Genomic DNA, 15,642 nt, shown 5'->3' on the forward strand with positions numbered 1-15,642 from the left:
GAGGTGGATGGACCTAGAGTCTGTCATACAGAGTGATGTAAGTCAGAAAGAGAAAAACAAATACTGTATGCTAACACATATATATGGAATCTAAAAAAAAAAAAAAGGTTATGAAGAACCTAGGGACAGGATGGGAATAAAAACACAGATGTAGAGAATGGACTTGAGGGCACAGGGAGAGGGAAGGGTAAGCTGGGATGAAGTGAGAGAATTTCATTGTTTCATTAGGTCCCATTTGTTTATTTTTATTTCCATTTCTCTAGGAGGTGGGTCAAAAAGGATCTTGCTGTGCTTTATGTCATAGAGTGTTCTGCCTATGCTTTCCTCTAAGAGTTTTATAGTGTCTGGTCTTAGGTCTTTAATCCATTTTGAGTTTATTTTTGTGTATGGTGTTAAGGAATGTTCTAATTTCATTCTTTTACATGTTCTAATTTCATTCTTTTACATGTAGCTGTCCAGTTTTTCCAGGACCACTTACTGAAGAGACTGTCTTTTCTCCATTGTATATTCATGCCTCTTTTATCAAAGATAAGGTGACCATATGTGCGGGGGTTTATCTCTGGGTTTTCTATCCTGTTCTCTTGATCTATATTTCTGTTTTTGTGCCAGTACCATACTGTCTTGATTACTGTAGCTTTATAGTATAGTCTGAAGTCAGGGAGCCTGATTCCTCCAGCTCCGTTTTTCTTTCTCAAGATTGCTTTGGCTATTCGGGGTCTTTTGTGTTTTCCTACCAATTGAGAAATTTTTTGTTCTAGTTCTGCGAAAAATGCCATTGGTAGTTTGATAGGGATAGCACTGAATCTGTAGATTGCTTTGGGTAGTATAGTCATTTTCACAATGTTGATTCTTCCAATCCAAGAACATGGTGTATCTCTCCATCTGTTTGTATCATCTTTAATTTCTTTCATTTTATAGTTTTCTGCATACAGGTTTTTTGTCTCCTTAGGTAGGTTTATTCCTAGGTATTTTATTCTTTTTGTTGCAATGGTAAATGGGAGTGTTTCCTTAATTCCTCTTTCAGATTTTTCATCATTAGTGTATAGGAATGCAAGAAATTTCTGTGCATTAATTTTGTATCCTGCTACTTTACCAAATTCATTGATTAGCTCTAGTAGTTTTCTGGTAACATCTTTAGGATTCTCTATGTATAGTATCATGTCATCTGCAAACAGTGACAGTTTTACTTCTTCTTTTTCAATTTGGATTCCTTTTATTTCTTTTTTGTCTCTGATTGCTGTGGCTAAAACTTCCAAAACTATGTTGAATAATAGTGGTGAGAGTAGGCAACCTTGTCTTTTTCCTGATCTTAGTGGAAATGGTTTCAGTTTTTCACCATTGAGAACGAGAACATGGCTGTCCTTGTTGCTGTGTGGTCTGGGGTTTAGAAAGGAAATAACCTAGAGACTATCAATAGGGAATTGTAAGTGCATCAGAGAATATCTGACAGCATAGGGCACTGTTTAAAAGCTTAGGCTTTGGAATCTGGCAGATCTGAGTTTGAATCTTCACTCTGTTATCACTAAGCTTTGGGATTGTGTGTGGATTACTTAACTTCTCCTAGCCTCAATTTTCTCATCTATAAAGTATAGATAATAATTCTACTTAATTTATAATATTGTTATTCATAAATGGGTTAACGCCCTTGAGTGCTTAGCACAAAGCCTCTCACATTGCAAATGTACAGTAAACCTACAGCCATTGAACGCTGTAAAAAGACTGTGAAGTGATATACGTGTAGGCATATTTATCTGAGAGATGTTTGGAAGAAGGTACATCAATAATGGTTAAATGGTTATCTCTGGGTAGTGGGATTTGGGTGAATTTTTCTTAAAAATTTTTTTTCTATAGTGTCTGACTTTTTTTGCAATAATCATACTGTTTTTATAAAAAAAATGACAATGCTATTTTAAATTAGGGAAAAAACTAAGTACAATATAAGAAAAATATACTGGAATTATGTTTCAAAGAAAATAGTTGTAGTAATCTTTCTTTTATTTTTGTCCTTTTAAAAATGGAACCTTAGGAGAATGAAATCTTGCAATTTCCAACCACATGGATGGACCTAGAGAGAATTATCCAAAGTGAAATAAGTCAGACAGAGAAAGACAAATAGTGTATAATTTCACTTATATGTGGAATCTAAAAAAAAAGCAAATGAACAAGCATAACTAAACAGAAACAGAGATAGATGCAGAGAAAATAACAGGTGGGTTTCAGAGGGAAGGGGGGTGAGAGGAGAAGAGAAATAAGTGTGGGAAACTAAGAGGTACAGACTTTCAGTGACAAAGTAAATGAGTCAGTTATGAAACATACAGTGTGGGGAATTTGGTCAATCATTTTGTACTGTCTTTGTATGGTGACAACTAGACTTATCATGGTGACCATTTTGAAATGTATAAAAATATTGAATCGCTATGTTGTGTACAAGGAACTAATATAGTTTTTTAGGTCAATTATACTTCAAAAACAAACAAGCCAACAAACAAACAGAAAAAACAGAGGATTGGATTTGTCGTTACCAGATGCGGTGGGAGGGGAGAGGGGAGATTGGAGGAAAGTAGTTGAAAGATACAAACTTCCAGCTGTAAGGTAAATAAGTACTAGTGGTTAATGCACAATGTGACAAATATAATGAACACTGCTGTTTGTTATATATGAAAGCTGTTAAGAGAGTAAATCCTAATGGTTCTCATAACAGGAAAAATAATTTTTTCTATTTCTTTAATGTTGCATCTATATGAGATGATGGATGTGTAATAATTATTTCAGGACGTAGGTAGATCAAATCATTATTCTGTACACCTTAGACTTATACAGTACTGCATGTTAATTATATTTTAATGAAAATGTGAGAAAAAAATAGAAAGGAAATGGTAGAAGAATAATAAACTTGTTTACTAGGGATAAAAATAACCAGAACCGTAGCTGCACAATTGGATTAATCACAGCTGTATGGCTGAGGCAGGGCATGCTAGACCTTAACTGCTCTTCTTTCCAAACACAAATCTAGATCACATTTCCCAGATGCACCCTATTCTTCCCCTCTGTCCTTGCTTCTAGGATGGGACCAGATAACTCATTCTTACCAGTGAAATGTGACCAAAGAAAAAATGTCAGTTCCAGATCAAAGTAGTTAAGAGTAGGTGTGCTTTTTCATGTTGTTTCATTTCCTTTATGAAGCTGGAAGAAAAGGACTCCCAGGCTGTAAGGGATAGTTTTGCTCAAAGGTACAAGCAGACTAGATTCCTGAGTCACATTTTGGAGAAGCACCCTTAAGAAAGACAACTTGCTAGGCACTTCTGCACTGACTTTTGTGTGAGTGAATGGTAAACTATTTTTTTTTTTTTTTTGGTGTTATGCCAGTGAGAGTTTTGTTTGCTTGTTATAGCAGTTAGTCCAATCTGAGTTATGGAATTATAGGTTACCATCATTGGTCTACATATGACCTTCTTTTATACAATTAATTAAGTTGTGTAATGTTCCACTAGTAACCTACCTCCAACTTAACATTCAAATAACTTGAGCATTTCAAATAACTCCTATCTATGTGCGCCTTCCTTTTGATATTCTCTAAGTATACATCTAGGAGTGGAATTTCTGGAGCTTCAGGGTATGCAAATGTGTAGCTTTACACAATGATGCCAAACTGCTATTCAAAGTGTTGTACCAATTTCTAATGCCATGAGTAATTCGTGTTGCTCCATATCCCTACCATCACAGTAGTACTATCAGACTTAATTTGGCCATTTGAATGGGAATAAAGTGGGGTCACACTGTGGTTTGATTTACATTTTCATGATCACCAGTGAGCTTAAGCCAAGACACTTCTGAAGAAAAAGATTAAGGAAGGGGGGTTTGCCCTACTAGAAATTAAGGTTAAATTATAAGTCTATAGTAATTAAATAGTAATAGAATTGTATGAGTCAAGGATAGGCAGATTTACCAATGGAACAGAGAATTTGAAAGAGATGCACATGTATGTGGAACTTTAATATGTGACAGGTAGTGTGGGGAAAGGAAGAACTATTCAAAACCAGAGCTAGAAAATTCAGTTATCTAAAGAGGAAAAAAATGCATTTGGATCTCTATGTCACACTACAGACAGAAATAACCACTAGAAATGTTAAAAATTTAAGTGTCAAATACACGACTTTAAAACTTTCAGTGGAGTAAGTTTTGTTGACTTTGGGGAAGAAAATAATTTATTAAAGCACAAATGTACTAACCATAGAATAAAATATAGATAAATTTGATTACACTGGTATTAATATTTTTTTGTCCGTTAGAGACATCATAAAGGAAGTGAAAAGTTAAGCTACCAACTGAGAGAAAATATTTGCAACACTTATAAAAGACAAAGAATTAGTATGGAAATACATAACAAAGTCATACACATCAATAAGAAAATGACAAATTATCCAATAGAAAAAGGGAATATTATACAAACATGCATTCTACAGAAGACATTTTTATGTGAATTACATATTACATATGATAAAATATGAATTAATTTTCTTTTCAGATGAATCAAAATATTCAAACCATACAGTAAAAAGAAAAGAGAAAATATATTGAGTTTTCTTGCTTTCACCCTTCATGTTTATACCTTCTTCTGTTAAAAAGCAATGGTTTCCTTCAAAAAAGGATTCTACAATTCCACTCTGTGGTCAATCATATATAAATGGTACTGATCTTCCAGAGTACTAGACTTTGAGGGTACAAATGTTTTATGTGTGCTTATGCCTTCTTACCCACTCATACACTTATGCATTCTTATACATTTACATTTAGTATGGATATATTAATTCAGCACTTTCTTTGTGCAAGGCATTGTCCTAGACTCTGAGGAAATGAAAAAGACAAACAAACAATTCCAGGAAAATCATGGATAATAAAAAAGTAAATTATTGTTATATTAGAAGGTGCTAGGTACTATGAACGAAAGTAGAGCAGCAAAGAGAAATCAAATGATACCAGAATTGGTATGTGTGTGCACTTTTAAATTGGGGGTCAGGGAAAGCCACAATGAGAAAACACTATTTGAGCAAAAGGTTAAAGGGAGTAAGGGACTGAGCCATGCTTATGTCTGAGGGAAGAAAATACCAGGTGAAGTAAACAGAAGGTGAAAAGACTTGAAGGCAGGAGGATGCTGACATGTCTGAGAAACAACAGGGAGGTCATTGTGACTGCAGTGGAGAAAGAAGGGGGGGAAGAGTAGCAGGAGATGATGTCAGAGAGTAAATGGGAGATGAGAACATAGGTCATGGAGGTATTTGTAAACCCTTGTAAAGACTGTATATATTTACAGTCTTTGCATTCTAGACAAATAACATTCTTTGTCACTTTGTTATGGTTTTTGACCTAAGTCTATTTTGTCTAAATATAAGTATAGCTAGCCCTGCTCCCTTTTGGTTTCCATTTTCATGGGATATCTTCTTCCATCCCTTTACTCTGAGCTGATGTGTGTCCTTAACGATGAAGTGAGTCTCTGTAGGCAGTATGTACTTGCGTCTTTTTTAAAAACCCACTTAGTCACTTTAGGCCTTTTGATTGGAGAATTTAATCCATTTACAGTTAAAGTAATTATTGATAATTAAGGACTTACTAATACCATCTCAATTGTTTTCTAGTTATTTTGTAGTCCCCTTGTTTCTTTTTTCCTCTGTTGCTGAATTTATTTGTGAATTGATGATTTTCTATAGTAATATGCTTTGATCCCTGTCTCTTTTCTTCTGTGTATATACTGTTTTTGTTTTGTGGTTATCGTGAGGCTTACATAAACATCTGACAAATATAGCAGCCTATTATAACAACATAACCTTGTGTGCATGCAAAAACTCTATCCATTTTAATCCCCACTCCATTTTATGTTTTTGATGCCTTAATTTTCCTTTTTTATATTGTGTATCATTAACAAATTATGGTAGCTATATTAAGTTTTAATACTTTTATCTTTAACCTTTACTCTAAGGTCAAGTGATTAACATAGAGCAAAGCATCTAAATATATTAAACAATACTTAGAAAAAAAAAAGACTTTGCTGTTCACTCATGAAAATGTGCTCCATTGAAGGATTTTTGAGCAGAGAAGTAACATATTACTTACATTTTGAAATGATCACCTTTGTCAGGGTGGCAAATTGACCAAAAGAAAATAAGGGAGGGATTAGGAAAATCAGTTAGGAGGCTGTTGCATGAATCTGCTAATCCAGGTAAGAAATGAGGGTGGCTTGGAGTTCGGTCTCTTGGGGTGATGAAAATGGTTTAGATTGTATTTTGAAGACAGAGAGAAAACAGTATTTTCTGACAGATTGGGTGTGGCATGTAAGAGAAAGAGAGGAGTCAAGGATGAGAAAAATTTGTTCTAATATCTTTCAACTGGTTGTCAATCAACGTCCACATTAGCAGATTATGCCCATTTTGCAATAGGTTTCTACTTTTTTGTTGGTTACTTATTTCTTCTCAATTAGAGACTGTAGTGCATGCTTTGAACAATTGAAATGAATAATTCATTCTCAGAGTTTAAGAAATTCCATTGTAATATGCTAAGTAAAAATTCAGCCATTGGTCAATTTGTCTATTTGACTATAAACATGAGAGGAAGACATAGGCACAGTCTTCTGGTTTTATGTTTTTAGATGTTCATCCTTTACTTAATGTACAATATTATAATGTTGGTCTTTTGAAAAGAATTCATTTATTCAAAAATCATTTGGTGAGCGTCCACTATATAGCAAACATTTTGCTAGTGCCAGAGACCCAGACAGCACTGAGGCAAATACCTGCTCTCAAGGACCCTGCCATCTAGTGGGAGATGCAGAAATGTAATTGAGTAGGAGAATAAAATGAGATTAGTGATAGAACAGTGGTGGCTAGAAAGTTCCAAGAGAGCATAGAAGATGGCACAAGTTAATTGTATCTAGAGAATTCAGAAAAACTTGTAGAAAGAGGAGGAGTTTACAAATAATTATGTAGGGAGCTGGGATGAGCATTCCAGAAAACGGAAGCAATATATTGGGAGTAGAAGAGAGGATGGCCCATTTGGTTGACTGCACAGACATTTATTGAGGCTAGACGTTTTGGAGCATGTGCATGAGTGGTGGAAAATGAGTCTTAAAAGAAGCAGTGTTATATCTTGAACACCTTTATATATGACAATGAATGAATCCTGTAGGCAATGGGAAGTAGCAAAGAGGTTCTCAGCAGGAAAACAACCTGATTAGATCAAGACTTTAGAATGATTACTCTGGCAATGCTGTGGAAAATAGATTGGAAACAGAGGAGACCCAAGCCTGGGGAATCAGTTGGTATACGCAGTAGTCCTAACAAGTGATAGGGTGATGGGGTCTTGCCTTGAGCAGTGTGGAGAGAGAGGAGAAGACATACAGAAGAGCTACTTTGAAGGTATACTTAGTCCAGCTTGGTTGAGAACAACATATGGGTGGCTAGCAATGAGTCTAAGATGACCCAGGTAATCTGTATTTGGAAATTGAATAGTAGATAACACATTATTCGATGTCAAAGAGTAATAGGAGGAGAAGCATTTTGAGTAGAAAGATGTGTTCAAAGTTTAAGAAATGACAGCGTAGCCAGGTGGAGATAACTAAAAAGCTATTTGAATTTCTGAGTAAAATCTGAGTGGAAAATTAAATGCCATTAATGAAAAGTATGTTAGAGGTTAACCTATAATTTTTATAGAAGCATAGGAATTAGTTTTCATATCCCTAAGAGTGATGGCAAAAACTTTTAGCTATACATATATTTAATCAGAATGTTATTTTCATATCCCTGAATGGTAATGACAAAACCTTTAATTAATAAATGCATTTTATAGATACTTATGTTAAATAAAACAAGACAAAAACCAACAACAACAAATTGAGTGCCAGATAGGTTGTATTGTAGTCAATATATTGAAACCCTGCTGGAAGCATTGCAAATGGAAATTACATTTTGGGAAGTATATATGTCAATATGTAGCAAGAGTTATAAAGATGATCATATGATTTTGCCTAGTAATCTTACATCTGGTGATTGAAAGCAAAAGATTCAGTGTAATTAATAAAAATTTACCTTACAGATGTGGTCTATATAACAATAAGTTATAAGGGAATGGTTTAAGTGCCTGTGTATGTGTTTATTTAGAGTAGAAACATGAAGACTATGAAGAAACATGGCAACATATATACATAGATGTAAAAATAGTCTTTATAATTGTCTCAACTCTGCAAACATATATATAACGATAGATACTCATTGAAAAACATTAAAAATGAAACCAGTCAGAATGGTAAGATTATAGATAATTTCCTTTTTCTTTTTCCAAAATAAAGTTTTTCTTAGGACAACTTTTCAAAATCTTTTAAAAATGTATGTATTAAATTAAAATAAGGCAAACCCATGCAGATAGACAGGCTCCAATCATCATTATTGAAATGTTTCTTGGGTGTGTGGGGAGGCTGGTGTAAAGAAAGGGGATCACTTGAATGAGGGCAGAGGAGAGAAATAAGAAGATTAAGGCAGAGGAGTGAGGAGCTCAGGGAAGCAACAGCATCCCTTCACCTCCCTAAGGCATCACTGGGCTTAGGATCCACAGTGGTGGAAGCCTCATGTCACAGCTGATGTTACATGAGGCAGGAGGGGGAGATGGACCACAGTGACCACCCACCTTGTATCCTTTACACTGTCCCTGTGCTGGGCCATGACACTGGCATGGCCTTGGGGCATGTGTGCGGTGGAAGGTTTGAATTTAGACTGGTGGCAGGAGATGAGACAACTACGTTTCTTTTGTGCACACATTTGGTTTCACGGACACATTAACCACAGGAGGAGGAGAAAAGGCCACAGGGTGTTGGGTTAGTATGAGTGGGGACAAAGGAACTTTTTTTTTCAACCAAAGAAAGCATCAGTATTGCAAAGACTTTCCGTGATTCCACACCCATCTCGAAAGCCCCCTCTCACCACAGGAAGTGCGCTGATCACCGGAGGAATAAAAGAGACTGAAAGGATCAGTTCCTCAGCCTCTCGCTGCACAGCTCAGCAGGACTTCAGCCATGAGACTTCTCATTCTGGCCTTCTTTGGGATCTGCTGTCTTGCTGCATACACTGTGGAAGGTAAGTCAAAATCTTATTTATGAGATAAGCAGCATCTACATATGCAGGAAGTGGCCACACATTTTGGTTTCGACTCAGGCTTTGACTGAAGTATACTTTCTCCAAGCTAAGCCTCAGGCTCCCCATGTGCAAAATGGGAATAATTTGACTCTAGGAGACTTTGTAGATTTTGAAGATAAAACTTGGTTACAATCTGGGCTCCTATTTTTCACAACTGGGTGATTTGGGGTAAATTTCTTCACCTCTCTGTGCTTATGCTTACTTATCTATAAGAAGAATGTTATAACCGTTACGTTTACCCGGGATTAAAATGAAATAAATCTTATGATCATTTATCAGGTTTCCACACAAGTCCTAATTTCTTGATTAATGTTAGCAGTGGAATGGTGATGACGACTTTGAAGCTTTTGCCTATTTAGTATTGTTCTTGAAAATTCTCCAAATTTTGACAGTTCACAATGCAGGAATGAGCTAGAGGGTGTATGTTCTGAAGGAAATCAATGTTTTCTATTAAAACAAAAATGACTGGTAGCTCATACCTTCATACCCAGGAAATCAATATTACCTTTAAGTGTGTAGGAGAGTCTATTATTACTGCTATGAATGTTGTTCCCACTGATGATCAATTTCTTGAGTTTATAAGAGACCATAAGTGCTAACAAATATCAATGTCTTATATACAATCAAATAAACCTACAAGACATACCCAGATGAGACTTAACTACACTGAGACTTACTTGAGCATTCTACACATATTTCTTAAAGGTTCACTTTTTTCCCAACTGGTTGGAGTGTATTTCTCCTTGTGGCTCTGGCAACAAAAGAGAATATCCTTTGGGTATAATTAATGTTTCAGTTAACTCTCCTTTCAACCTCCTAATCCGTAAACTTATTACTTAGACTAGAATATCTGAACCTGATCATGGATGCCAAGGGTGTCCGTAAATAGAGATGGCAATGTCTGGAACTCCCTGAAATTGTGCCCCAAATAAAAAAATATTGCTGAAACAAAAAGTTTAAGACAAATGTTGTCTTAACCATGGCTTGCTGGCATTTTTCTGAGACAATATTCTGCCATTTGGTGGAAACCCATGTATGGGTAGGGGAAAGAAGACTGAGGAAGACTGTAGACACTTGGGTATTTCCCTCTTTCACTGGGTTCAGAGATAGCTCAGCATTAAAAATAAATTGGCAAAAAATTAAAAATAAATAAATAAATAAATAGGCAAATGTAGAGGGTTAAGAATGTACAGGCTGGATATTGTGTGATGGAGAGAAGGAGAGATGAAGAGCAATGTTAGTGAATACCTTCTGCTCAGTTTCATGTTTATAGAAAGACTTCTGATATCAGCAACACTGTAGCTCAAACTTCGTCATCATCAGCTGTTATTTTAGATGCTGTTTTGCTGAATATTTCTCTGAGAAATAATCTCTGAGAATATTTGCTTCCTTGAGAAGCAAATACCAGTCTCTTCAACTTAGGAGGAAATCAGCACTTAGAAACCCTTTTTAGATTTTAGAAAACCCTTACTATTATTAATTCTTCCAAGTTATTTTCCTTTCCCGAATGTAAGATGTTCTCTACACTTAAAAAGTTTATTCCCCTGGACCATTTCTATTGAGGATGAGTACTTTATGAACTACTTCTTTTACATATTTTACATTTTACCATTTAAAATGAGAATGCCTTTATGTATTCAGTCAAAAATGAGCTACCTCTCCCATATTTAGTGTTCCTTTCCCAAATTATTCTTTATCATGTCACTCTTTGTTGTTTTATTTATAGCATTCTAACATTTATAGTATTAGAAATTATATTTTATTTTTATTTGCATGGTTTTCTTTGCTAGGTGTGGGGAGTGAAGTTCTAGAAAAGACCATCTGTGTAAGTCTGACTACCCAGCGACTGCCAATTAAAAACATCAAGACCTACACCATCAAGGAGGGCTCCATGAAAGCAGTGATGTGAGTTTCTCTCTCCCAAATATGATCTTGATGGAACACAGTATATAGAAATGCTGCCCTCCTCAGGAAAAATGTCAACAAGGAGGAAAACCTCAATGTAGCCAATAGTCCTTTTGTTTTTCCATATTAACCATGCTTTTATGTAGTCCCAAACAATGTTTATGACAAAAAATTGGCAACCAAGTGAAGAATATCACCCTCCTTTCTGCTTTATCTTAGCAGAAGAATCTAACTGGGAACTAGATGAATAATATGCTCAGTCCTGGGGGTTAGGTTTAGAGCGGGATGGTTCAGATCAGGATTTGACCATAGAGACACACTGGTGTGGGATGCCTCCATTCCCATCCTCCCCCTTCCCTGCCTTTCCCTGCCCTTATTGTGTGCTGGAGTAGAGTGCCATATTTTATCAGTTGCCATATCTCAAGGAATAGTGTCAACAACTGGCCTACATGGTACCATTCTCTTTCTAGGATCTCATCTTCAGAATAGCAACTCTTCCCAACACACAATTGCAACTTTACCTCCCAAAATATGATAAAGAAATCACCTTTTGTCCAGAAAATAAGATGAGTGTGTTTAAATTTGAAAAAGAAGATGATATGTAATAATTGGACTAGATGACCTCAAATGTCCAGTTTAATTACACCACCTAGTAACAATGATGAGAAAAGGAGCCTGCAGTTTATGCTGAACCAGGGATCTGGGTATTACCTGGAGCTATTTCTCCTTTATGGGAAAATAGATTGCAGAGGAAAGATTTTCATTTATATCCTCCTGAATCTGAAAGACTGTTTTGTCCAGTCATTTCTGCACAAGACCTCTTATATATGATCTGATCTTAACTTCTGGTTCCAAGGCTTTGAGGATGTGACTAACTTTGTCTATCTTTTCTTTGCATTGCAGATTTATTACCAGACGTGGCCTTAAAGTCTGTGCTGATCCACAAGTTGAATGGGTGAAAAAAGCAGTCCGAACAATAGACAAGTCCAGCAGGAGAAATGTGAGCCAGACCAAGCCTACAGGAGCCCAACAATCCAACAATACAGCTGTGACCCTGACTGCGTAGTGACCCTCTGGCATCTTGTCCCCTCACTAGCCAGCCAGCTCATTTCCCTTTAAAGCTCATGGACTAATTACATTATATTCACCTTTTATAAAAGTGCTGCATGAATCAAATTATTTTTTTAATATTTTTAATGTCTTTCATATTCATTTAGATGCTCTAATTAATAAATATTTATTATTAAGAACGGTCCCAAAGTTTATTCATTACATATTGGGAAAAGTAATACATCATTTGTGTTCCATTTCTGTCTTAACTGTACCTCCTTTTGATGATAGCCATGATGGGAGAGATTTTGGTCAGTGTTCATTAGAGATGAAAGCTATATTCATCATTTTTAGGTTCTAGCACAAAATGGTTCTCTACACATGAGTTATAGGTGACAACTGTGACAATGACAATTTAAAATCTATTTCAACCTGTCTTCATAATGGAGTTCTATTTTTATGGAATAAAGGAGAAAATGATCCAACCGCTATTGGGGTCCTATTCTGAGGGTTCACTACTCAAAAAGTGGCTTCATTCAAGTTTGATCTGGAGCAAATTCTCATACCTCTGTGTCCCATTTGATCTCCTGTAAAAGAAAGAGAAAAAAAATATATAACGTGCGAGTTCTTTCATTTGCCAAAGTAGCAAAGAATAGACTTTTTTTTTTTTTTTTTTTTTTTTTTTAAACGAGCCACAGCAAGCTGAGCGGCAAGGAGATCCCGCGGACCCACCGGCCTGGATTTTTTTTTTTTAATTAATTAATTAATTAATTTTTATTTTTGGCTGTGTTGGGTCTTCGTCTCTGTGCGAGGGCTTTCTCCAGCTGCGGCACTCTTCATCGCGGTGCGCGGGCCTCTCACTATCGCGGCCTCTCTTGTTGAGGAGCACAGGCTCCAGACGCGCAGGCTCAGTAGTTGTGGCTCACGGGCCCAGTTGCTCCGCGGCACGTGGGATCCTCCCAGACCAGGGCTCGAACCCGTGTCCCCTGAATTAGCAGGCAGATTCTCAACCACTGCGCCACCAGGGAAGCCCCAAAGATTAGACTTTTGATGAAAAGATACTTTATTCAAACAAAAATCAATTCTCCTCAAACTGGGCAATGATCTCACTGCGTTTCTGTGATTTCCATAATTGTCACTACTCTAGTTATCATACAAGTCATGCTTTTTTGTTTTGCCAGTAAGGTTTTAACATTCCAAACACTGTCACCGGGAACATTCTTTGAATGTGTTCATGATTTGCAGTAACGTTTTAATTAACGTTACTTCACCTGGTCACTTAGCACCCCAGACTCATGCCCTCCTGTTCTTATTAAGTTGCTAATTTGATTCATGTTTATGACTCTACTATCCAAGTAGCTGATGATGTATACATCCACTCTATCTGACTTTAAATAGTTAAGAGCTGATCAGACCTAGATAGTTTCAAGGGAAGAGAAAGGACTGTTTTACTAGTCATAAGGGGACAATCAGCAATGTCAAGTATTTTCAGAGGGTAACTGAGGGCAGCTTGTTGGAATCAGCTTACTTCTAGTCATCCAACTAGTGAACCAGAGAGGAAATGATTAACACAGTGCCTCCTAGCAAAGGGTGGTGTCATCTGCCCTTTCTCATTGATATTTGCCTACAATAATGTTCAAAGCTGGTCTTAAACGAAACACTAAGAAGAAAACACTTGTTTTATGAGGGGTGAAACCTAGCAAAGTCACAGAAGATGAAAGGCAAATTTCCTGACTGAACATGTACTTGCGTTTCCCAAATGTCTTCCAAACTCTAGACGTTTTCAAAAGATAATAATAATATATGTGGAAGAATGTAGGTATACACATCTTGTTATCACATTATCTAAGGGAGCTAGGTAAGGCTAAGAGGTTTCAACCAAATAGTGCACATAACTTTTAACTAACTGATTGGATGTTTTGAATCACTTAGGTAAGACCTGAGTCTACTAACAATAACCCTGTGGTTTTTTGGACTTCAATTCAATTCAATGAAATAATTTAAGAAGGAGAGATCTTACAATATTAATTTGTATTTTACAAATTTTGCCTGCAACCCCTCTTTTGTGCTTCTGTGGCATCTTATACTTAACTTTAACCTAAATCTTACCAATTTATATTGAAATTACTCCTTTGCCTGTCTGTGCTTCCCTCACCCCAATCCTGTATTTAGACTGGAAGCTGCTTGTGTGAATTATGACACCAGGTCCCCTTGCCTAGCATAGAACGGTGGGAGGGGGTCAATTAATATTTTTGGGATGAATAACAAATTACATTATATCCTTCATTCTATACTTTCATATTTCTAAAATTACGTATAACACAAAATAAACTTTATTAACAGGAGGTTCAATTCAGCAAATAGTTTTGAGTACTTGCTATAAGACAGGCAGCTTGTTAAGCTTGGTATATGTCAAGATAATTAAAACACCACTTCTGTTCTCCAGGAACTCACAACCCAGCAGATGACACTATGATGTAAGAAAACCAATTGCAGTACAGGATTTGAAATAGGTAATAATATGGACATGATCAAGAAATAGAAATAACAGAGAGAAGGGAAGAATTATACTAAGAACGTTCTCTAAAATTTTTCTGAATTTATATATAAGTATGCGTTACCATTATTAAATAGGAAATGAAAGATGCATCCTTAGCTAGTTTGAAGAAAGATGTTGTCACATATTTCTCTCTTCACTAGGAAATTCTTCCACTGTGATTGTAATACTTGTAGAGTATTATATTTGTTCATAGATATTAGATGTAACAATACAGCGAGTCTAAAACTGTCACTGAAATTTAAATTGTAAGAAAACTGAGCCGCAGAGAGATTGATTGTCTTGGCTAAGAGCACACAGTTATTAAGAAACTGAACCTGATCTCAGATAGTGACTTTCTGTGATATCGCAGCCTCAGGAAAGAGAGTGGTAATGTACAACTCTTCTTAGAGTGGGTATGATGGGAGAAGGGATAATCTTTTCAACAAATAGTTCTGGAACAACTGGGTATCCACAAGCAAAAAAAAAAAAAAAATCTAGACACAGACCTTACACGTTTCAAGAAAAATTAACTCAAAATGTATCATAGGCCAAGTGTAAAACACAAAATTATTAAACATCTAGAACATGACATAGGAGAAAATCTAGATGCCCTTGTGTTTGGAGATGATTTTTGCTTTAGGTATGAAACCAAAGGTCTGCCCCTTAAGAGAAAAAATTAAGTTGGAGCTCATTAAAATTATAGACTTCTGTTCTGTGAAAGACTGTCAAGAGAAGGAGAAGATAAGCCACAGGTTAGGAGAAAATATTTTCAAAAGACTTATCTGATAAAGGACTGTTATCCAAAGCACAAATAGAACTCTTAAAACCCAACAATAAGAAAACAAACAACTTGACTAAATAACCCAGGCAAAAGATTTTAACAAATACCTCACTAAAGGAGATATACAGATGGAAAATTAACATTGGAAAAGATGCTCAACCTCATACCTCATCAGGAAATTGCAAATTAAA

General features: G+C 36.0%; 1 protein-coding gene across 1 annotated transcript in view; it reads left to right on the forward strand.

Moving 5' to 3' along the window:
- The window catches only part of LOC103007128 (lymphotactin-like), a 100,371-nt gene extending 88,131 nt beyond the window's left edge, over nt 1-12,240 (forward strand). Inside the window, exons 2-4 of the mRNA XM_007172476.3 lie at nt 8,969-9,116; nt 10,967-11,081; nt 11,985-12,240. Of these exons, the coding sequence (XP_007172538.1) occupies nt 9,056-9,116; nt 10,967-11,081; nt 11,985-12,147 (339 nt within the window). The 5' untranslated portion in view covers nt 8,969-9,055 and the 3' untranslated portion in view covers nt 12,148-12,240. The remainder of the gene's footprint in view (nt 1-8,968; nt 9,117-10,966; nt 11,082-11,984) is intronic.
- The last annotated feature ends 3,402 nt before the right edge of the window (nt 12,241-15,642 follow it).

Source organism: Balaenoptera acutorostrata, chromosome 1 (assembly GCF_949987535.1).
Source record: "Balaenoptera acutorostrata chromosome 1, mBalAcu1.1, whole genome shotgun sequence".
NCBI classification, from domain to species: domain Eukaryota; kingdom Metazoa; phylum Chordata; class Mammalia; order Artiodactyla; family Balaenopteridae; genus Balaenoptera; species Balaenoptera acutorostrata.